This window comes from Labeo rohita, chromosome 5 (assembly GCF_022985175.1).
Source record: "Labeo rohita strain BAU-BD-2019 chromosome 5, IGBB_LRoh.1.0, whole genome shotgun sequence".
NCBI classification, from domain to species: Eukaryota; Metazoa; Chordata; class Actinopteri; order Cypriniformes; family Cyprinidae; genus Labeo; species Labeo rohita.
In genome coordinates, this window is record NC_066873.1 from 4236220 (window position 1) to 4261658 (window position 25439).

General features: G+C 36.6%; 1 protein-coding gene across 2 annotated transcripts in view; it reads left to right on the forward strand.

Moving 5' to 3' along the window:
* Positions 1-25439, forward strand: part of pappaa (pregnancy-associated plasma protein A, pappalysin 1a) — an 88595-nt gene that overhangs the window by 34652 nt on the left and 28504 nt on the right. For both annotated transcript variants that reach the window (XM_051110579.1, XM_051110580.1), the window contains exons 11-15: positions 5173-5369; positions 14324-14431; positions 15645-15780; positions 15899-16112; positions 20448-20616. In XM_051110579.1, coding sequence (XP_050966536.1) covers positions 5173-5369; positions 14324-14431; positions 15645-15780; positions 15899-16112; positions 20448-20616 — 824 coding nt within the window. The remainder of the gene's footprint in view (positions 1-5172; positions 5370-14323; positions 14432-15644; positions 15781-15898; positions 16113-20447; positions 20617-25439) is intronic.

A 25439-nucleotide genomic window follows, 5' to 3' on the forward strand; every position in this document is an offset into this window, starting at 1 on the left:
CTGTTTTAAATTTTCGATTCTGTTCGGAACTATAAAATTTGATTTAGTTTCTGTTCCTGTTCCTGTCAAAATTTCGTTAGTTTCCGGTTTTCGTTTTCATTCCTTGAACTGATTCAGAGTTCTGGTCCCAAATAAACGGACCATTTAATCCCAAAAGTCAGAGAGTGGTTGGAAAATGGTGACTAATAACATTATAAATATATCCACGTTTAAAAAATTGGGGTCGTTATGTTCTTGTTTTTTTTTTTGGATATAAAATATATTCAATATATATTCAATAAGGATTCATTAAATTGAGTGAAATTGACAAAAAAAAAAAAAAAAAAATAAAAAATTTACAAAAGATTTCTGTTTCAAATGAGTGCTGTTCTTTTGAACTTTCTGTTCATCTAAGAATCCTAAAAAACTGAATAAAGTAAGGTTTCCAAGAAAACATTACTTAGCAGAATCAGAAATGTTTCTGAGGGAAGTCTGCATATTAGAATGATTTCTGAAGGATCGTGTGGCACTAAAGACTAGAGTAATGATGCTGACAATTCAGCTTTAAATAACAGGAATAAATTACATTTGAAAATATATTCACACAAACTTATTTTCTTTTCTTTTTAACCAACCTCAAGCTTATAATCTTTTGAAGTAATGCATTCTATTTTTTTTTTTTTTTTTTTTTTTTTTTAAGAATATCAGACATTTACACATTTTTGTGAGAGTTTATTTCTACCATTTGCTGAAGGACATCACATCTGTGTGGCAGCTTGAAATATTTGTGTTTTTGTGTGGAACCATCAGGCACCATCATGAATAAAGCGTTTGTCTTTCTGACTCTGCAACTGATTGTTTTTATAGCTGCACTCTGCTGAACCAGAAGATAGCGTTTGGTTTTCCTTATCTCAATATAGTGTTATCTGTGTTAGCGTTAGAATTGAGTTGCCCAAAGAAGGTACAATTGCTCATCTTATCGTATCTGAGGAGTGTAACGGTGTCATGGGTACAGTGTGGCACAGACGTGCATACATGTGTATATATATGGCTGTAGGCTGTACACAAGGCCATGTGAACGATAGGTGTGTGTGTGTGTGTGTGTGTGTTGGTCCCCCTCTGCAGCCCCTCGTTTCAACATCAGCAGAGCTGAGCAGAGGGGAGCGCTGGAATTTATGCAGAGTCTTGAGCCAACTTGGCACGGCAAGCCTTCGTCCTCCTTGCTGGAACCCCTTACACTGAGATGCAGACAGACAGAAAGACAGACAGTCTGTGTCTCTTTATGACTGAACATATGTGCATTATCACTATTTCTGGCACTTTCAGTCTTAGTCTGTACAGTAGTTATTTTCTTAATTATGTTTTCAACTGAATACAAAAAGTTTCCATTAGTTAACATTGGTTAATGCATTACTAATAATGCATTAACTAACAATGAGCAGGACATTTGTTACAGTATTTATTAGTATTTGTTAATCTTGTTTAATAAAATATAAATGTTCATTGTTAGTCCATTTTTCATGACCTGAACTTAAAGATCTAAGACTTTTTCTATGTACACAAAAGGCCTATTTCTCTCAAATATTGTTCACAAATCTGTCTAATGAGTCTGTCTAGTGAGCATTTCTCCTTTGCCGAGATAATCCATCCACCTCACAGGTGTGGCATATCAAAATGCTGATGGCAGACAGCGTCTATGGCGTCATGTGGGTGAACGGTTTGCTTATGTCAACGTTGTGGATTGAGTGGACCATGGTGGCAGTGGGGTTATGGTATGGGCAGGCGTATGTTATGGACAATGAACACAGGTGCTTTTTATTCATGGCATTTTGAATGCATAGAGATACCGTGACGAGATCCTGAGGCCCATTGTGAGCATGGCGAGCATACTCACTGGACATGTCACCCATTGAGCATGTTTGGGATGCTCTGGAAAATGGTATCACACCAGATACTGACTGGTTAGCTAGTAAGGTAGTTGTTATGTTTATGTATGGGGTAGCATGAAAGGATACAAAGTATGGTTGTACAGAATAAGACATTAACGTGCTATTTAAGTACTTATAAACAGCCTATATGCTAGTTATATGCTTTCTAATAAGCAACTAGTTAATAGTGAGAAGTGGTGCCTAAACTAAAGTGTTACCATAAATGCACAAATGGAACCTCGTTGCAAAGTTTTCCCATTAAATTATGTTTATATTTCTTTTGAAATGGTTAATTTCTGTAAATTTGTGAACAGTCTCTTTGCTAGTGCATTATGCATTGTTGTTATAATTCATTTTCGGTACGCCACTAATATTCATTTTTATTTGTTAATTTAAAATGCCAGAGAGACAGACAGACATAAATGCCAGAGAGACACAGTAGGAGTGAATGGAGAAACAGTGTGGGAGAGAAAATGTGAAAGTGGGAGATTTGGGAATGAGAAATAGTGAGTGACAAAGTGAGGAGGAAAAGTAAAGGGTGAGGAACAGCAGCTCCATGGCCTGGAAAACTCATCCCAAATATCCCAGAACTCAAAAGCGTTCCTGTGTCACTCCTAGCCCTGGAAAAACCTGATGTGTCCGAAACCTGAAAAATGGTGCCTTCAGAGGTAGGAAGGCATCAAGGCACATCTGTAACCAATGTTTGCGCAACATCCTGTCTGCTAAGATGCCTTCATCTGGCTGGATTCTGACGGCAGCATAGATGTATCCAGAGTCCAAAATTAACACCCGCAAGTGCCAAATCTGAGAAACGTCTCTGCAATTGGCTGGTAACTTTATTAGGACCTGCAGCACGATGGTTTGGAATGCAATTTGAGAAGGACAATCTGACCCTCGCTGATGTAAATTGCGCGAACGATTCGGATCAGGCATGCAAGCCGTCTGCTAAATACAACATCTGTTGTGATTCTCTAGAGCTCCATGTGGTGACACATATGTTGAATATTGCTCACATTAAGCCATCAAAGTGAACACTTTAGGAGAAAGATTACAATGTGTCTTCACAGTTTTGAAGTGAGTCCAGTTTTTCTCAGAAACCGAGCCTGGCTCTTCTCTGATATGATGCTGTGAGTGTGACAGTGACCTGCAGTGTTTGTCCTCAGTATGCAAGGGAAAACTGCCTAATAAACCCATTGACTCGGAGACAGAAGCATGCATATAAAGAGAGAAAAATGCAAAACAGTTGCATGGCTAGTAAAAATATTAGTTATGGCTGGTTCTGAATTCACTTATCATTGACAGGTGTGGATGTTGACTTTGCTACCTATCATATCCAACAATCTTTTGTGTGTGGTCTAATACAAAATGGAAACTATACTTTTTTTTTTTTTTTTTTTTTTTTTTTTTTTTTCAAGACTCTAAATTCCAACAGATCATCAAATATTTTTAACTGACTTCTATAAAGAAAGTCACAGTATTTAATACAGACCAAATTCCAACCCAGTCTCAATGAAAAATAAAAAAAAGCCTCTGCCCACATTTTTGAAAACTCCAAAATTGTTCCAGCTGAAATAAACACTAGAGGCAGTAAAACATCAACTATTTTTATTACTTTCCAAAGAAATTACGATTACAGGGACAGGTTATTGATTAATAAAGATTTATTCTAATGTAGTTCCTTGCACAATATGAGCTCAAAACAGCTTTGCAACAGTGGATGATTTGTACACTAATACATTTTGATGTTTGCATCACATTATCAGCACCATATATTTGTTTTTTGATATAGTAGAATTGCTCGGTAGCACACCCGGTACAACATATTTACTTTATTTACGTTCTTTAACATTATTGTTTTACAGGTAGGTTTAGTGTTTGTGGCATGTTATTTTTAAATGCAATCGAGCATTAACCTTTCAGGGCCACTCACCGGACATTTCATTTCTGAACTGGCACTATATGTAGAACAATCACTGTAATAAAAAAATGCCATATACATGTTTTGGATAAAACTTTTTAATTGCTCACTGTTTTCATTCACAAGTGCCCAATGAGCCTGGGTTGCATACTTTTAATTCAAATCAATTTCATAATAAATGTAAATATTTGCACTTTATTTTACATTTTATTTACATCAGATTTTCATTAAAACCCAACTCAGTGGTACATATAGATTTTTCAAATGTTTTGTTCCTTGTGTTTGCACAGTATCAACATCTAAATGAATTCACTGAAAAAGGATAGGCAAATATATATGAATGTATGAATCCTTACAGCAGATCACTCAACCTTGATCCCTTGACGGACAGAGTTACAGTGCACTGTTACATTGCATAAAACTGAGTGGTGCATTTCAACATTTTAGTCTGACCCATAAGAACATGAGTATAGTAACATGTTTATACATAATTTATGATACTTACATTTGAAAGCCATTAAAATAAGTATTATTGATGAGATATATCGAATAGAGTCATATGATCATGCATTAAATTTGTCTTTTACTTAATGCAGTTTAATGTGGGAAGGAAAATGGGTTCAACTTTGGAGATCAAACAATAATTGGCAGACCTTCAAGCAGTACAGCTACAGAGCCACTTTTTGAAGAACTCTGCATTACGTAACTCTGTCAAGATGATAGCTGCTATATACAAATCGTTTGGGTTTGCTGTTTGTTAACATATCTGGACAGACTGCAAGAAAGTTGACTTTGTGTGCAAGAGGTGTATCAAAAGTCGTTTTTCTTTCTTTCTTTCTTTCTTTCTTTCTTTCTTCATTGAGTTCAGGCTCTATTTACTCGCTTGTCACCGTGGAGCCTTATGAAACAGGACATTAATTTATTATTATTTTTTTTAATATTTCTTTTTTTGTTGGTGTTTAGTATGACATCAACCTTGTAAAACTCGTCATAGATCATGAGGAACTTTGTATGCACTAATAAGCAAATGCAATTGGTTATACTGTAGACTAAAATGTCAGTAGTCATTACCAATGGCAGTGACATTTTTTACAGATTTTATGGATTTGTGATCATTCCAACAAACAGTAAATGTATAGTGTGAATAGCATATGGCTTGATGAGCTATAGTTTCAAAGCAGTTTCCAAGCATATTTATATTCAGAAAAAGATAAACATGCTAGTACTTTTTTGTGCTAGTACCTTTATTTAAAAATGTATATTCAGTGTTTGTAGAATTTATTTGTTTATTTTAACATAACTCTCTCTCTGTCTTTCTCAAACACAAACATACACGTGTGTGTTCAGATGAGCCCAGCATGTGCTACTATTATGACGGCGACGGCATCTGTGAAGACTTTGAGCGGGAGACAAGTGTGAAGGATTGTGGCCTGTACACGCCGAATGGTTTTCTGGACCAGTGGGCCACCTCAGTGGAAGTGTCCCATGAAGAGAGGCTTTACTGCCCAGCCGACGTGGCTGCTGGATATCCTGCTATTACTAAGGTTAGTTTCCCGCTAGACTCAGCCTTAGGTGCATTCACACAGACAGCGATGGAGGTTACCTAGTGGTTGTTTCAGCTTGATTAGTGTCAAAAGCTGCATGATTAGTGTCATGTCAGCTTGCTGTAGTCAATCCATCACATCACTGTACAATTTGTATTACTGAACTTTGTTATTCCAGTATTCACTCATGTCACCACAAACAAACAGCTCTGTAACTTTGTAAATGAATGGCTTCTGGTAACTTTGTCTCTATAAACTGATGCCAGTGTGAATGAGCTTTATGGACTATACAGTCTATTCATCTACTGAATTTGATGCATGTTGCTCTCCAGAAATGTTCTTAATTTGACAAGATGCAATATTATTGGCTGATTTGACACAACATATGCCATTTTTCAGAGGTTCATCTGACGTTGACGTGATATCAGACTTAACTTTTCCCTATGAAAAGCGTAATTAAACCGTTTATACTCACAATTTGTGAGTTTATACTTTTTGTTTTGTGTACAAATGGTCTTAAAAGTGGTTTTCAAGCTAGTTTAAGCTTTCTTACCCTGTAAAGCCTGACATATAAAATAGTAGTCATAAACATTTTTTTTAACAGTTTATTGAACCTTTAGACAAAATATAGCAAAAAACTAAAACAAACAAACTTTTTTTTTTTTTTTTTTTTTTTTTTTTTTTTTTTTGGAGGTCCAAACCGAACCAAAATATGCAATTTAGTGCAATTTTCTAATATTTATAAGGCCAAAAAGATGACATTCTGTGTGCTTGTGATGTAATCAATGATATCTTAATAACAGTATAGCAGGCTACTTACATAAAATTATGGAAATGTCATTTATCACTCTATATCTATAATATGTCTTAATAAGATGATATTTAAATGCTTAATTTAAAGATTAAAACATGTAAAGCATTAAAATGATGCTTGAGAGATGAACAAATAACCATTCCTCAAAAGCCTGATGGGTCATATTTGATACTCACATTTTGAATGTATTTTTTATTTTATTTTTTTTAATGGATAATTAAGTAAACCGAAGTTGCATCAGTTCAGTAAGTGTTCATCTTGAAGTGCTAACAATATAAAAGTTCACACGTTTACTTAAAAAAAAAAACAGTAAATGTGGGTTTATATGGTTAAGTCTTTTGGAACTCTTGTTGGCTTTTGCAAAAGATGGTCCTTTTCATTTAAGAACTTTGGCTTGCCACAAATACTTGAATTAGTTTCTTTGGTAAGACTGGAGATAAAATCTCCAGAGCTGAGCAGACCATAAAGATGTCTGCAAAATTACACGTCGACCTCAGTGTCAAACGGCCCTTGAGCACAATGTCCTGGCCTGTTGCCTTCTAAGAACAGACAGTGTTAAGTATGGCTGAGGAATGTCTGTTTCCTAAAATGTCCAAGAAGAAAAAAATTCCAAAAGTAAAACGTGCGAGTTACACATTACATAATATATTTAAGCCCTCTAAAAATGGTCCTAAAAGTAGATTTTGCTTGTTAATGCAAAACAACCTGAACAGTCTTCGTGAGATTCACCCACTTCATTCATACTCTTAAACATGTCGCTCACATGACTCTAGCTTCATCTGGCTCTTAGAGTGCCATCTGCCGTCTGTACTGCCGTCTGAAGTGGCCCATCAGCTTTGAAATACTTGCATCTTTGAAATGCTTGTGTTGTTTTGTTTTCTTCAGTTGTTTGTTGAGTCCCCTCATTCAGAATGATTTGGACATGTCCCGTACCTTCAAGGCCCATTCACTCTTGTAGGGAAATGAGCGTAGCCGATAGGGATCTGCTGGGATGGTTTCGGAGTGCAGGGGGGAGGATGGTTCTGTGCTGGAGCATCAGATGCCAGTGGGCCTGGAGCCACTGCTTCAAGCTATTTGCCGTGAAGAACAAACTGATCTTTAGGTCAAGGGAGCACGCTTTCATTCATGTGAAAGCCACATCTGAAAACTTACACACTGTAACGTCTCTGCTCACCACCTGACATTTTGAAGACCAGCTGTATGTCTTATATCTAGAGAGAACACAGTGTCTTTTCTTCTGTGTGGCCTGGAAGAAATGCTCTTGATTTAGGTCATTTGCATTTACACTATTAAATTAACATTTAATACCAATTAATCACGGAGCAGTTGCGTACTGTGGATTCCAGTTGAAAGTTCTGTGTTATCAGGTTGTTAGGAGTCAGTGATGTTTCACAGATGACTCCTACATCGCCAGTGCTGAGGAACCTTAAATTATGATTAGCCTGGCAAGCTACAGTTTCAATTAAAGTAGTTCAGTTGCAGTTAAAGGAGAAGTTCACTTCCAGAACAAAAATGTACAGATCATTTACTCACCCCCTAGTCATCCAAGATGTTTGTGTCTTTCTTTCTTCAGTCGATAGAAAATTATGTTTCTTGAGGAAAACAATTCAGGAATTATCTCCATATAATGGACTTCAATGGTGCCCCCAAGTTTGAACTTCCAAAATGCAGTTCAAATGCAGCTTCAAATGGCTCTAAACGATCCCAGCCGAGGAAGAAGGGTCTAATCTAGCAAAACGATCTGTCATTTTCGAAACAAATTGACAATTTATATACTTTTTAACCTCAAACGCTCGTCTTGTCTAAGTCAGCGTGAACTCAATACGGTCAAGACAGCTCAAGAAACATAATTTCTTACTGACTGAAGAAAGAAAGACATGAACATCTTGGATGACAAGGGGGTGAGTAAATTATCTGTACTTTTTTGTTCTGGAAGTGGACTTCTCCTGAACATTAAACAAACTTTAAGTTAATTATCAAATGGTATGATTCAAAACAAGAGCAGCATTTATTTGGCATATAAGCTCTTTTCACACTTGACAATATGAGATGACAATATGTAAAAATGAAGAATATTAATGCATAGACTTATGTATATCTTAAATATGCCAATTTTAGCTGTACCAATTATGGGCTATTATGTGTTTCAATTTAATTATTGTAGAGATAATACAAATAATTGGCCAAAAATACAGCAACCTAAGTCATCACGCAGAATGTTTAAACATAAACATTAGGCATTTCAAAAAGTGAAAAATATGCATATTATGGTATATCTTAGTTCAATGGTACTCTTGACAAATTCAGATTTCTGAGACATGCACAATAATAGCAGACTACACTCTTAAAAATAAAGGTTCCAAAAGGTGGTTTTTGCAGTGATGCCATAGAAGAACCATTTTTGGTTCCCCATAGAATCTTCCAGTGAGCAGTTCTCACCATGCAAAGTCTGATATTAAATTGGTTTTCACAGGATGAATTTTGAGGTTTTAAGCTTTCAGTTGATATATAATTTATGATGATTTCTAAAATGTGACGGGAAAGGACAACGAAAAAATACCTTTTTTTGTGAAAAAGGTCAGAACTTCTGTTATGATGTCAGTTTTTGAGGTGCACTTGTCATAAATTAATCTACCATACATGCCATTTTTATGGGACACGTCCTGGCCAGGATTTCTGTATTGCCTACAATATCCAGGATTTTGCTGCGTATACACACATAAATAACATATATCACATATATCACACTTTAAACATACTATACAGGGGGGCAAGGTGTGCAGACAGTATATCAACAGTGCACAACGGAACAATCACTATTACACAACTTCCTAACCCATAAAACCAATAGTAAATAACAATACCAGCAATAAGGCTATAGAGAGCAGACTCACAGTACTTTGATGTTATACAATCATCGGTCTGCACAGCACGCTACAAGTCGAATGAATGAACGAACGAACACATCTAATATGTACGCGTATTTGCATCGCTTTGACCATTTTCTCAAATGGCTTGTATGGTCACCCTTCCTTAGGCACATCCCTATTTTGCACAATAATAAAATAGTATGTAATACTATTCATACTTTGTAAATGTAACGGCTTATACTTCTATAATTTGGCAACAGTTTCTGCAGTTGCTTTTATATAGCACCCTGTTTCATAAGTGTAACCTTTCCAATTCTGTGCATGTTTAAAAGCCTGGGAAGAAAGTTTTGGGTTTGTTACACAGACCAGCTAATCGTGCATCAAAATTACGGTTGACGTATTTAAATAATTACCTACTCCTAATTTTACCTGTCTCTTGGGCTAACTGCTGTTGGGGTCAGTTGAGGCACTTCTTACACCCTACACCTGGCCAGGCACGAACAGGACTCAGAGTTCTCCGATGTAATAATGCTTGAACAGAACATCTTGTTCATGTGGTGGCACCATTGGGATGCTGCTTTTAGCTGATGCTGGTCCGGGGGGAATTCACCCGTTAACATTAAGTAAGCACATGCTAGCATAGCGTGGTCGCATAATGCAGCCAGCTGATCTCGAAAGTGTCCATGCTCCTCAGAAAGCGATGACGCAAGCTCCATTGCCCTGGAGGCATAATGACGGCACACAGGAGAGCATTGTGCTGCTGGAGTCTGCGTGTGAACAGACGCAACCACAAAACGCTGGCAAGGTCTTGCCAGGTGGGAGGGGCAGATGAGTCACGCCCATTTCCTTGCTGGGTCACTAATCGTCTTCAGCAATGCTTTGATTGCTGTGCTGCAATGTGGCAAGATAACTTTGTGCAGTCATCTCTCAGGGTTTCCTAATTTACATAGAGAGAAGCCCAGAGATCTAGGGCTGATCAACTGATTTTGTGTAAATTTCATTTAAGAATTTGATTTGAATACTTTGTGCAGCCAGAAAAGGGGCGGCTGGTTTTTCCATACTGTTTGAGCTTCTGCTGCTTCATTTATAATTAAAAAGACCATTTGGTTTTCCCATTGAAGACTGGACTGGCAACCTCCATTTACACTGCTGGCTGTTAAAACGCCAGGGTTTTTGGAAGCCTGTTGAACTAGGGCTGTTTATGTGATGTGGAGGTAGCTCACAGACGGACCGCTCTTGGGAAGCCATTGGCCAACCACACATTTTCCTTCTGTGCCCACAGAGGCAAGAGCCAATGCTTCAGGCCTGACACACTAGATGAAGCTGTACCAGGTGCAGTCCCACTTATGAGATCAGTGCTGTCATAAACTATCTGGGAGAGATTGATATGTTTGAGCTTGCACCTAGACGAGAAGTGTGGTCCCACTCCCAACACTTTCCCTTATTCTGCGAGAGCTTTTGTGGCAGATTTGTGAGCCTGTCTGCATGGCTTCCAAAGGATGTTACCTCACATGGCAAACTTTCTGCAGGGTTCCCTCATGTCGTGATGGTTGTTTAAACCTCACAAAGGTCTTTCGATAAATATCTTGCAGATGTTAGGTGGTTAGTTGGCAAAGCACTGTCTTATTTGTCCCAATTTCGCTGGAAAAACAAGTTCAAGTTTATCCAATGTGGGCAGGGAAAATAAACAAGCAAATATGCAAATAGATTCCAAACAAGAAACACTCATTTCCCTTAAAATGGTTTGTGTATGCTAAAGAAAAGCAAGGAGTTGAAAGTCCTTAAGAAGGAAAAACAAAGACAAAATGCCTTCAAATGTTCACAATGACACAAATATGTTCATTTTTCATTATTCTAGTAAGCACGAACAGCTACACATTTGCATTCTTCGTGCACATCAACTTTCAGCAGATGATTCTGCATTGAGAGATCTTGCAAAAGACAAAATCACACATATAGCACTATAGCAAGATGGACTTTTAATAAAACTTGGCTGTCCATGCAGTAGTGCCATGTGACTATAGAAAACAGAGAAAGGAGAAAAAAACCTTGACACCCGTATTGCACTTTTGATTTTGGCACTGACCCTCTGTAAGCTAGATCTTTAGCTGCCAAAAGTCTATTGGATGATGCAGGTTGTGTCATTTTGTGCCATCCGATAGACATTCAACAGCTCCGCGTCGAACTCTCACACTTTTGCTGACAAACAAACAAGGACATCTGAGAGCAAGTAACATGGAGAAATACTGCAGATTGTTCATGAACATATGCTAAAGACATTGTAACAATACAAGAGTTGGAAATCTGCAAACTTATCCTTTAATCAAGCGATCCAGGAACTGATTCAGTGCCAGGTCGCACAGCTGTTCTTCAGTGAGCCTTTTGTACAGAGAAACATGGATTTCTCTGTAAGAACCCTGTACTTTATCATGACTGAGTCAACCGTGGAGTACTTTGTTTTACCTCTGCAGAGGACACCTGTTGCATATCCACATCTTTTCTAAAGGATTACTAAAATTGTGCAAATTGTGCGAAGTTGTACAAACACGAATATTGCTGAACCTAGCTTAGCTGACAAGTTCATATGTTCATGTGATCTTTAATGAAGAGGAGGTATGCACATTTTGTTTGCCGTCCATGATGGAGGGTTCAAGCTCGAGATCTACCATGAGCCTGAGGTACCCTCTAGGACAGTGGTCCTCACCCTTGTTCCTGGAGTCCCCCAAACAGTGCACATTTTGCCTGTCTCCTTAATCAGACACACCTTATTCTGATCATCAGCTCAGTAGTAGAGACTCTAAGGAGGCAGTGTTGGCGTATCTGGAAACATCTGCCCAAGAACTTCCTTGACTAGTTTTAATAACAAGCCAAGATGGTGGAGGAATGCCAAAAGAACTGTTGCAGAATTAGGATCTAGTGGCCCCCAGTTGTTGGGCGCCCATGGCGACAACCGATAAACGTGATTTTAACTGATGGAGACCAGACCCAGCTTTTGTTAGGAACTCCATTTAATCCAACGAGTCCACATGCAGCTTTCTAACATGCACTGGAACTTGTGAGGTGAGGCCTCAGCTGAACTGAGCAAGAAGAGTTTTGCTCATGCAGACAGAGGAGGGACAGGCACGCAGGAGGCCTGCCCCTGTGGCTCCCAATGATTCTTCTCCATTTCCCTTTTATCTTAAGTGGTGATTTACAAACAAAATCTTGGGGTTTGGCTGTGGTTCTGTGTATATGTGTCTGTAGTAAGGTGGTGGTAGGGGGGCGTTCCACTCCAGAACTACACAGCTGGTAGACATTAGCTCTTGGACACAATTGTCAAACCATCCCAGGCTTACTTTGTTTTCAGGAGTGAATGCTTGAGGTTGTTTGCTTATAATTAACTTCACATTGAAACATCCAGTTGCTGGGTCGACCGTGGTGCTGGGTTATAAGTGCAGTTTTTCTGCATGCCGCCTGCTATGCTACACATACATACCACGGTGTAGGACATGGTGACAAAAACAACCACTATTACATCACACACTTGAGACTAGGCCGCCAAACCGCACCAAGTTGAACTTTGCAGCTGTCAGTGATCCACCTTACTGACGTGACCAGCCTCACAGCACAAAATCTCAATCAAGTGTTTTCCTCTCACTTGAAAATACACCCCAACCAGCTCCGAGCACTGAGTGTTGATTTTTCCAGCTCCTTTTATAATTTACAGCCTGTCCTCACATTCCAGTAACCTGTGGTTTGAGTCAATAAGTTGTAGATCATTTGTTTTATTGGTTTATTTAGCCCCTCATGCTGGGCTATTGGTGGGCCTTTCCTGGCGGTGATGTTGTGGTTTTACAGTGATGTCACAGGCCTGCTATGCATCCGCAGGGAGACTTCCACCACCCACTGATAGGTAGCCATTCCCCCAATGACCTCATCAAATCAATGATAAGTACATGCAGAGAAGCGGAGAAGCCACTGTGCAGGTATCGTTTGGTACCTTCCCTTGTGAAAAGTACACTATAGTTTACTTTTAAAAAGAGTAGTTATTATTATGAAAACATACTTTAAGAATAATAATTAGAATAATATACTTTCATAACTTTAATATACTTTAAAGAATACACATTAAATGTGAACTGAAAGTAATTTTTTTCAGACACTTAATTGCATGGTAATTACAATTAAATGAACGTGTATTATAGTTACAATGGTACAATGTACTTATCGTGTTCATGTTGCATTGCAAAACACTATTTATTGCTATTATTTACTCACCCTCATACCATCCAAGATGTAGGTGACTTTTTTTCTCCAGTAGAAGAGTAAAGATTTTTAGCTGAAATTGTGGTCCTTGGTGATTCATAAAATGCAGGTCAACAGGTGTCCAAAAAAAAAAAAAAAAAAAAAAAGCGTATGTCATAGAACATGAAATGAATAACGTGGCTCCTGGTGATATTTTGAGATCTTATGAAGCAAAACGATCCATCTGTGCAAGAAACTGAACATTATTTACAACATAATATATAATATAATAATACAACATATAATACTTGTTTATTATTTATTACATTATTAACTATTATTATTATTATCATCATTTTTTTTTTTTCATATACATTTGAGATTTTAAGTACACTACTAATGCACAATCGATACAATTAAGCTCATGTCTTTTTCACAAGAGTTTGGTCGAAGGCTTCTTGCTTTGCATAAACGAAAAAAAGTGCATGCCTTGCATTTAGGGAATGCTTTATTCCCTTGAGGGACCAGATCATACATGACAGATCAACAGATCTCTTGGTCAGATGCTTCATTATTTTTCTCTGTGGTTTCCATAGTGGCTCCAATTACATGTATCATATTTCATCTGGTCAGGAGAATGGGCGAAACATGGTGTCCTTGTCTAATGTCATGATGTCTACAGCTCTTTTTTTTTCTCAGTGAGGTTCGATAAAATCACTTTCGCAGTATTCTCAACACATCACACGATGCAGATCAGGGTAGACATTGTTTTCAGAGCTGTCAACCTGCGGTATAACTCTAGCAGACAAAACAACACAAATACTAACCATATGCTTCTTCCTTAAAATAAACTGTAAAATGTCATTTTTAAAAACCATGTACTGTATATAGAGAAAAAAAGAAAAAGTTTTAAAAAAAGTTTTAAAAAGCCTTGGAGTTTGACGATTTGATGGCATTTCCTGTGGTTTATTGATTGATTGTAATTCAGTTAATTCTTGAATTTTGCCCAGCACTGGTAAATGTATATATTGTCTGTTTGTCCCCAGACGTGCCAGTCCAAAGTGTTTGACCTTTCCGATGGAGTGTCTCAGTACGCCTGGTTTCCGTGTCGAGAGGCCCAGGGTGTTTCCTGGTATCCCCAGTACTGGTTAAAGGTGAGATTTTGTTTTATATTATAATTTTATTTACATACTTCACGCCACAGTAGCTGTTATGATGCATTGCAGAATATAAGCTGTTGTAGCTTGCAGGTTTATTAATTACTTTAGGGTGAGACACTACAGGTGAATAGGATAAACTTTTAATGAATCGTTATCACTGTCATTTCAGTTAAGGGAAACAGGGTGAGAAGGCAGAATCATGCAGCTTTTCTTTGTTTTATTTTTTTTTTTAACAACACCAAAAAAGACCATACAAATGAATAACCATAATCACAGGAGAAACCACATGACACTGCAGCAGTACAAGTCAAAAAACTGAACTGAACTAAAATAGGACAAGATATACTAGATCTGATGAGGGGTAAAACAAAAGACAGTTGTGAAAATTAACAATTCAGTTAACTCAATAGGTTACTATGGTGACAAATGAAAAGCGGAAACACAGGGAAACAAGAACAAAACATAGGAAAACCAGGTCGTACAAATTAAAATGCAGAACAGAACACAGAACATGATCTTAACATTACCATGCTTCTCCAGTTACTAACAGTACATTAAGACATAATTATAAGTTCTCTGAAATTGTATGTTTCAAAATGCAAATGAGGCATACATCCAGAACAGAAATCAGAATTTTGAATAAAGCCAGGTTTAAAATTCTTGTTTCACTTTGTTGACATATTAAAGGCTTTTAATATTTAATTTTGGATTTCTCTTTTTATCCCTCAATAAATCATAAAATACTGTCAACAGGAAAAGAAAATGAATTTTTTAATTTGTTTTCAGGAATGAAATGTTATATAAATCAAGTGAATTATATATCAAATCCTCTGTAAAATCTATTCAGAATATGAATAGAATCAAAACGATGAAGTTAAGTGGAGATTTTTGACTCGGAATAACCAGAAAAACTTTTTTAAGGTTACATATTGCAATTAAATTCTACCTGTACAGATAAAGGTGTCATAATAGAAACATTTAAATATGTATTTTGGACGTTTTCTTTCTACTGAATGACACGTTATAGAAGCAAAATAGCCTAAAATTTCAAAATTGACTTGCATGTTATGCCTCAAACATGTGATGCAGTTTTGCTACACTGGGTCTAATGGTTAGACCCAAATCTCAACTTCTATGCTAGTGACTGTTACTACAGTATAGAGGAAGACTTCTGCATAAATGTAAGACCAGCTCTTGTCTCCGGCAGGCGTATTTCTCACATCCTATGGTTGCTGCAGCCGTTATTATCCATTTAGCTGCAGACGGAACCAGCTACATTGACCAAGCCCAGTGCAACATCACAGTCCAACTGATCGACACCAAAGAGGGCGTCCACAGCCTAGGTGGGAACACGTGACATTTCACAGTTTTGTGGAACTGTTGACTTTAATTCTAATATTGGCAATTGGCTAAATGCTGATTGCTTTCATATGTGGCCATTCTTTCCCCTGAAATGTTTAGGCGACTGGCGTTTGAGCTGCCGCACCAATCCTCTGGTCATCCCTGTGAGTCATGACTTGAGCATGGCCTTCTACCACACCAAAGCCATTCTCCTCATGTTCCGCTCCGATTTCGTGGCCATCTCAGGCGTCGGCCTGCGTTCCTTCCAGTTCTTCGACCCGATCACCATCAGCGGCTGTCAGAGCAATGAAATATACAACCCCATGGGCCAGAGGTGAGCAGTCAGGCCTAGAGTCACACGACAGGTTTCATAGTCCTTATGAGATGTCACTCCTGGTTATCCATGCAGTTTATGATAGAGAGTAAAATGAAGAATTTTTGAAAAAGTTGTCCACTGGGTTTTGAAGGTTAATGGAATTTACAAAGAAATTATCCCTGATATTTGTTGTAATATGAGCATGTGCTGTGACATTCAAAGTTCAAAACATTTTCCTCAGTCCAAAACAGTTCACCAGTTTCCGAAGTCGCAAACACATTCATATATGACCTCCCACATTTATGCATCAAGAAGTACCTTAAACCATAAAACAGGGTAAACACCTTATGAAAATGTCAATTTCTTAGTCAATACTGTTGTCCTGTTTTCCAGTTAATATATCCTTAAAGGAGAAGTCCACTTGCAGAACAACAATTTACAGATCATTTACTCAGCCCATTGTCATCCAAGATGTTCATGTCTTTCTGTCTTCAGTCATGAAGAAATTATGGGTTTTGAGGAAAACATTTCAGAATTTTTCTCCATATAATAGACTTCATTGGTGCGCCGATTTTGAACTTCCAAAATGTAGTTTACATGCAGCTTCAAAGGGCTCTAATGTGGAGAGAAAGCCTGAAATGCTTTCAAAAACCATAATTTCTTCACGACTGAATGACAGAAATACATGAACATCTTGGATGATGAGGGGGTAAGTAAATTTTTTGTAAATTGTTGTTCTGAAAGTGGAGTTCTGCTTTAAGCGAAAAACATTCAGTTGACAAGCCGAATAAAATAAAGTCTTGTTTTCAGAGACATCTAACAAAATTAAGTGAGGGTTATGCTTAATGCAAGAGGAAAAAAATGGGAAAGGAAAATAAACATAATTCAAAGGGAAAACAAGTTTATTATTCTGCCCCGCTGCCAAATACTTTTTCCTGCTTTAACTTTATTATACCTGACAGCAAGCAAAGCATTGTTGCTCAGCATCCACAAATGGCCTGTTTAATTGGTCAGAGACGCGGGGAAATAGTAATGAACAATGAATTATGAAATTTGTTTAACATTTCACGTGTATTTAATGTATACTGAAAAAAAGTTTCATGTGACCTTTTTAAGGGGATCTGTTTTATATTGTTTCCTGATGTTTTCGGGGCCAGAACAGCACACTGCTCTAACTTTTATTTGAATCTGGCTGTATGACATTTATGTTCCATAAGGAGACTCCAAAAACACACAAAACTAGGAACAAAAAAGACAAAATAAATCCTGAAGAGACTATGCGTATCACTGCACATTGACAAACTCTCCATTAGTGCAGTGAGTTCATCTCTTCTGAACCACATATCTTACAGCTGGAACCATCGCCAGGAAACTTGAAGAAAATCCTTTACATCTGACTTCTAAATGATTCCAGAAGTAATCTATGCATTGTTTCAACTTAAAATAATAGTGATCTTGTAACAAACCATAGCGAGCATCCAAACCGGTTAAAAACCGCATAAACAAGACACTAGAACCCAACATGAGAGCTGTGTTACACATTCATCATGCTTACAATAATATATAATAGCATCCGTTCATTTAAGGATGTACAATCAGTGTTGGGAAGGTTACTTTGGAAATGTTTACTTTATTAAAGTAATGTAACATTACTTTTAATTACTTTTTGATTACTTTTCTAATTTCTAATATTTTCAACTGTTCATCATTTTGAAACATTTAAACCAGGCAGGGTTAACCTTACAGTATCACTTAACACTGATTACTCTCAGACTTTCAAAATCCTATATCACTTGAATTAAGATTATAATAAGTAAGGGATAACATACATCTTTATTTTGCGATAACAGCTGGCTGAATGTACATTATCTCACTTATTACACAGCTGCTTGATAGATTATTTAGATGTTTCGTGTCAGAATTATTAGACATGAAACACTGATCTGGAAGCAAAGCTTCCACAAAGAAATCAGTCACTAGCAAACGGCAAGTTCAAACTAGACATTTTAGGGATACAGTGCAGTCACACCAGTTTTCTTACACAACATTTCACCACATAAATAATTAAGTAGTAGTACTAGTTTGTTAGTTATCTTATAATCAATTACAGTGTACAAAAAAAAAAAAAAAAAAAAATGGCAGCAGCTGTGTTTGTATGAAACAATAGAGTGAGTTCACAATACCAGGATGACAGAATTAAGAAATTGTCCACATAATATTGAATTAAGCTTTAATATTTTATTAGCTAACCAAACTCAAAGCTTCCGCCACAAAAAATTATCAAGCATATAGCACTGACTTAAGTTGCCCCGAATGAGTCTGAGCTGTGTAATAATTTATTTAAAGCACAGCCACCACAAATTCAGACTTTTTTTTTTTTTTTTTTTTTTTACTTTTTTATGCCGTTTATTGTGATAGGACAGTAGAGAGATGACAGGAAAGAGCTGGGATCAACAAATGGGCCTTGAGATGGGAATCGAACTTGGGTCACCGTGCGCGCAGTTGCACTATATGTCATAACAAGATCATAACATAAATAACATCATAACAAGAAACAGTTTAATAGCTATGATACTGGGTTTGAAATCAAATGTTTGCATAGTTATGACAGAAACAATGCCTTGGAAAAAACCATCTTAAAAAAATAAAGTTTATGCATAAACCCAAATAGGAAATAAAAGAGTTATTGAATAAGCATGTGTCCTATTCTGTGTCCTAGACTCCTGAAACATTGGTGTCTCATTTTAGAGCAGTCAATGCAATTTATGAAAGAAGTCAATAAAATCTGTAAGTGGGGGTGGGTGTGTGAAAAAATTCAGATGTAATCGCCTTTGTAATCACTGGCATTTTTCAAAAGTAACTGTAATTAAATTACACATTTTTTCTCAGTAACTGTAACTAATTACAATTACATTTATTTTGTAATTAAATTACGTAATTCCATTACATGTAATTAGTTACTCCCCAACACTGTGTACAATAAACATAATGTGTTTGATTTATAGAATGAGGTCATTTTGAAACAGCCACTTTGCATTCAGTTAAAGCCATCAATGGTCCTTTGACTGCAAAGCGCCTCCTCTGACACTGTATCGGCAACAGTTTGATTTGCTTCAGGTCCATAGTGCACTTTGGCTGATTTATCTGAGTAAAATAATGCTCAGAGGCATGCATGCTGAATATCCAGAATTTGCAAACTACTTATGTTTCTCTAGTGCACATATACACAAATCTGATCTGCTCTATCTAGATCTAATGCCGACCTTATCCGAAGGCCTTTGACCACTAACACCATATTTCCCGTAACGCTGTCCAATACGAAACACTATTGACACTATGTCCCCTATTCCCAATGTTGTTAACAACAGGGGCCATTAACATGGATTGGTTTTATGTGTCCCTCCCTTTTTTCATAGCATCAGTTTAATGCGTTTAGAGGGCTGTGTTTGGCCCTGGGTCTTGGCTCACTGGTTAATGGGTGCACCATAAATTAATCTGCAAACTAATAAGAGGAATTTAGGCCAAATACTTACAATGGTAACTCAAAAATGCAGTGTTTTGTAATCTTACAGATGCCTACATACACTTTCTATTTATATATATATATATATATATATATGTATGTCAATATTTTGAATGCCAACATCCAATGTAGCGTTATGTGTGCTTGTTTTTATTGATGCCATTAAAAAGCGAAAAAAGGTGTATTGATTCCAACTTAGAACAACATTTTAGTGATTCCAAGTACTGGAGAGAAACTTATTTTCAGGTTCTCCTGCTTTAAGAAAAATGTGTCTGAAACCTTAAACCATATTTCTTATTTTCTTGCTTACTGAAAGCTCCCACACCTCATGTTTGCCCCTCTGGCCACCGCCAGATCTGCCAGGTTTCTACTTGGTCAGCTAAGAGTTGAAAAATGCCAACTCTGCATTTACAAACTGACTCCAGTGGAGATTTATTTTTCCTTCCCACTGGCTTTTTTTTTTTTTTTTTCTGTTTCTCTTTTTCTGAGGATCGAGTTTAGCTCTCAATTTGTCCAGAATTGTTAATCTGGCCACATGAATTACTCTTTATGTTACAAAGAACAGTGTAGACATAAGACACCAAAACAACTTTTTTTTTTCTTGTAAAAGATAGATATTGATTTTCATTTGAAAAAAGTGAAATGTACGTTTATGAAAGCATCTGGACAGTTGATTACTGTAAATGTGCTGAAAATATGTGGTTTCATAGTAATAAATAGTTAATTTGATTTCTAAATCAGACGAAAAAAAAAACGTCTTGGAAGTTTTCTGATGACCCCTGTGTTAAATAAATACAATACTGTCACATATCAATCTTTTTTATTTTCAGCTGTGTTCATTACTCCTGTGAAGCCATTGATTGCCAGGAGCCGCTGATCCGGAATGCAGAGGTGCAGTGCAGCGACGGCGGCTACTTCAACGGAGCGCGCTGCACTGTCACGTGCAACAGCGGCTATGTCCTGCAAATCCACCGGGATGATGACATCATCAAGAGCCAGGTATTTACCAATATGGGCAGACAAAAAAGAAAGACTTTATGTGGTCTAAAGCTCTCATTTCGTACACCGAATGTGAACCACTGTGCCATTCGTATTGCAGGTCAAACAATGCAAGGGGGCCGTACACCAGTGTTATTTTAATACTTTAATGTATTTTAATGTATAAACTTTTCAGTCACATTCAGTCTGTTGGGTTCATATTCTGGGTGCATCTATTTGCCTGTATATAGTATCAATAAGGTGTATAGTGAACTAATTAGGGGAGGGTGGGGCCCAGAGTAACATGGGGTTATTTGTAACACATGTGGTTTAAATATTTCCACACATGCTAGCATAACGGTATTTACTAGTTGCAATATCAATACTATATAGAGAAAAAAAGTGTGCCAAAATTCGAAAATCTTTTAAATATGTCACTGAATAATTATTTTACCATAGTTAAAATACATTTCTGGCTGAAGTGAATTTTTCATCTCAGTTTTTAGTATTCATTTAAAATGAGACAAATCTGCTATTATTTTAATCTCCAATATGTTATTTATCAGTTTAGATTCAGCAGAAGAAACCACAAGAAACAAGTGAATAGAGACTGACAATCCTTGTTTAATGTTCAGAAATTATTATTATAAGAAATGTAAAACATTTTGGCTTGTTTATGAGAGCTGTGTGTGGAGAGAGGGGAGCATTTTTCTGAATGTCTGAATGTGTTTCTTTTAGGGCTGTCAAATGATTAATCGCGATTAGTTTGAGTTTGCCTGATAAATGTGTGTGTACTTAAATATATACACATTCATGTATATATTTAAGAAACATTTACAAGTATATGTATTGATTATAATTTGTATAGAATTTATATTATATCTAAATACAAATATTTTGTACATAACATATTTCGGTAACACTTTATTTTGATAGTCCACTTTAGACATTCTACTAACAGTAAGTAACTTCGCAACTGCATGTCAACTAGTCATTAGAGTATTAGTAGACTGTCGGCTTAATATCTTCTAACACTCTTCTAAACTTTGCAAGTATGTGTCAACTTATTCTACTAAACCTAACCTAACAGTCTGCTCTGAGAGTTAGTAGACATGTAGTTGCAAATTAATGAGAATTAGTTGACATGTAGTTGCAAAGTTACTTATAGTTAGTAGAATGTCTAAAGTGGACTATCAACATAAAGTGTAACCCATATTTCTCTTAAATATATACATGAATGTGTTGGTATTTATATATACATAATAATTACACACTGTACACACACAAATATAAGGAAAACACAACCTTTTTGAGTATTTCGTGCACAATTAATCACGATTAATCGTTTGACAGCCCTAGTTTCTTCATGTGCGCACACTGTTTTGAATTATACTGTATAGCTGTGTGTTGCCATCAGGGCCATCTCAAGCATGGTGCAATGTGTTCAATGTCAAAATCCAAAAAGAGATTATTTTTAATTAAAAAAAAAAAAAACACCATTGTTTTAATTGAAAAAAGATAAGCATTTTGTTTTATTGACAAAATATTTTAGTTTGCCTTGTATGTTTTTTTCATTAGATAACATTTTAAGCTGTCATATGGTCATGTTATAATGTGCCCCTCACATGTTACAATGTGCCCCACCTGCGGGGCATGTTGTCACATTTCACTTTCATTCCTTTGAGGTACACTCTTAAAAATAAAGGTGCTTTAAAAGGTTCTTCACAGCGATGCTATAGAAGAACCATTTTTAGTTGGCACAAAGAACCATTCAGTCAAAGGCTCTTTAAAGAACTATCTCTTCGTTACCTTTTTATAATCTGAAGAACCTTCTTTGGCCACAAAGAATTTTTTGTGAAACAGTAAGGTTCTTCAGATGTTAAAGGTTCTTTATGGAACCATTTGGACAAAAAGTTCTTCTATGGCATCATGAAGCACCTTTATTTTTAACAGTGTAAGTAACGAAACACGTATACGCTGTCATTATAAAACAACAAAACATATTTGTAATAGACGTGTGTGAAATTAATGTGGATTAAAAAATTATGCTCTGAACCCGACATGGATTCAAAAAATGTTAAGTTGTGCCCTGCGCTCCCCTACTGTCTTAGTACATTAGTACAAACCTGGTAAAAATAATCAGTGGGAAGCAAAGGAAAGCCTTGTTTTGCTTTCCAGATGGGTGTTTTTTTAATGTTTGCTCCATTGCCTTGACTCTTGTTGGTAACCTGTTGCAGTTGCATGATGTTAAACATGCCCAGGCCCATACAGTTTCTGGATAATTTGCATAATATACTTAATAGTAAACTGTGTCAAAATGAGTTGAGAGTTCTGCAGATGCTGATTCTGCACGGACCTCAAGATCACTAGCTCTCATGGAAATCGGTTGTAAACAACTGCCATTGTGAATGCAAACCTACATTCCAAAGGAGCAAGGAACATCGTGTTGCCCTTGATATTTCCCCTTTGGGTTTCATCGGCTCTCACTGCAGTGATGTAATAGTTTGATGAAACAGTGCCCAGAGCGATCCAATCACGCCCTCGCGTTTGATCTCTTCATTCTTCGTCTTAGCAGCGTTTATGACGAGGTCATGCAATAGAATGTCAGAACAGCGTGTTTCTGTAGCATCAGCATGGGAGCAAGGACAATGGTGTCAAGTTGCATCTTGTCGAGCTTCATTAGAAAGTGCACTCGCTTCAGTTGTGTCACAAGCCTTCCAGGAAATCTGCCTTAGATGGTGCTATCACCAAAACGATCTGTTCCCTCCACTTGTTTGTGTGTGAGTGTGTGTGACCTTGTTTGTTTTCATCATGCAAACACTATGCTCCGATGTTTAATGGATAACCAATGTGAAATCCAGTCAAGCTGCTGCTCTTCTACTAGATTAGATGCATCTCATCTAATCAGTACTTGAATAAGCTTTTTTCTGCTAGCTATATTACAATTAGTTGTTAGTTTGCTCTTTAAAATGTTGCAAAATGCCTTAACAGGGATGATTTCTCTAGAGCTAGATACCTGAATAATAACATCTGGAAATATGACACAGACACTCTTTCAGTCCTTGAGTATTGAGGTTTGTTACTGCCACAGTAACACAAAAATTCATGTTAAGTTGGTACAACTCGTGCTTGAAATGCATTGGTCAAGTATTCACATCAGAATTTGCCAACTTACCCAGAGTATGATTCTTTCCTAAAGGAATGGTTCATCAAAAAATGAATAATTTTGTCATCATTTACTCACTTTTAAAAATAAAGGCTCTTTATTGGTTATGATGGTTCCATAAAGAATCATTAACATCCATGCAAGTTTTCCATTCCACAAAGGTTCTTTAAAATTGAAAATAAAGGTTCTTCAGATAATTAAAGATTTTTTTTTTTTTTTTAACTATTCACTGAAAGTTTTCTTTTTTTTCCTACGGCATCGTTACGAAACCACTTTTTAAAACATTTATTTTAGACCCCTCATGTTGTTCCAAATCCATAAGACTGCTTTTCATTTTCTCTTATCATTTTTGTCCATCTACTGAAAGTCCATGAAAACAAAACTTTCAAAAAGTACAAAAGAACACTGAAAAAGTAATCATATTCTTCTTCATACTACATAAAATGAAACGATTTAAGTCTTTTGGAGATACACTTTAATGCAATTAACTGATTTATTTTTGCCTTTTATTCACATGGAAACACTAATGCATACATGGAGCACATCAAATATGGTAAACATTGTGCTTGACGCATAAGAACAAACTTCAAAGTCTGATGGGTTTGGAACAACATGAAGGTGAGTAAATTACCCCATGATTTACTCACACTCAAGCTGTAAAAAATGATCGTGATTTTACGGTAAAAACAGTAAAATTTCTACAGTAAAAACCTATTAACTGGTTAATGGTAAGTAAAATTGTAATGGACATTTCATGTAATTTCACAGTAAAACACTGTTTTTGCAAGTGAAAAAACATAAATTGACATTCGCAAAATTTGGTTCATCATGTGACTTTCTCATCACCGCCCACTTTTGGTGGATATAAATGTATTACAATATTATATTAGCATTACTTAGCATTAATGTACTACAGTTTTTACATGTAAATTTAAGTTAAATCTGTAAAAACACGTACCACTGCTACCATTTTCTTACTGTAAATTTTAGACTTAATTTTTTTTTTGTTTTTTTTTACAGGTTAGGTGTGTGTGACTTTCTTCTTTCAGACAAATACAATAGGAGTTATATTAAAAAGTATCCTGGCTCTTCCGAGCTTTATAATGGCAGTGAATGGGTGTCAAAATAGTTTTTTGTAAGTGGACTAAAGTGCATCCATCCATCAAAAAAAGTACTCCACAAGACTCCGGGGGGTTAATAGAGGGCTTTTAAAGTGAATCATTGCATTTGTGTAAGAAAAATATCCATATTTAAAACTTTGTAAACTGTAATCTCTAACTTCTGCTAACTGTTGTATGCACGTTCACACGAGAGTGGTATTCCAGAGAATGGTGTAGGACGGAGGAAGTGCAGTGGACAGAACAAAACAAAACACTGGTCACGAATTACAAGTATAGTTGTAAAGCAAAATGTCGGAGGATTTTGTTATAAGCCAAGATACGAGCTGTAAACAAAACTTTGTTCTCGCAAGACTCATATAAGACAAGCATATTCTTACTTGAGCTTACGCTATGCCTACGTCCTACACCATCTACTGGAACTGAACATGCATGCAACAGTTAGCGGAAGTTAGAGATTACACTTTATATACTTTTATATATGGATATTTTTCTTACACAATCACTTTGCTTCAGAAGGCCTGTATTAAACCCCCAAAGTGGGAGAGCGGGGACATGTT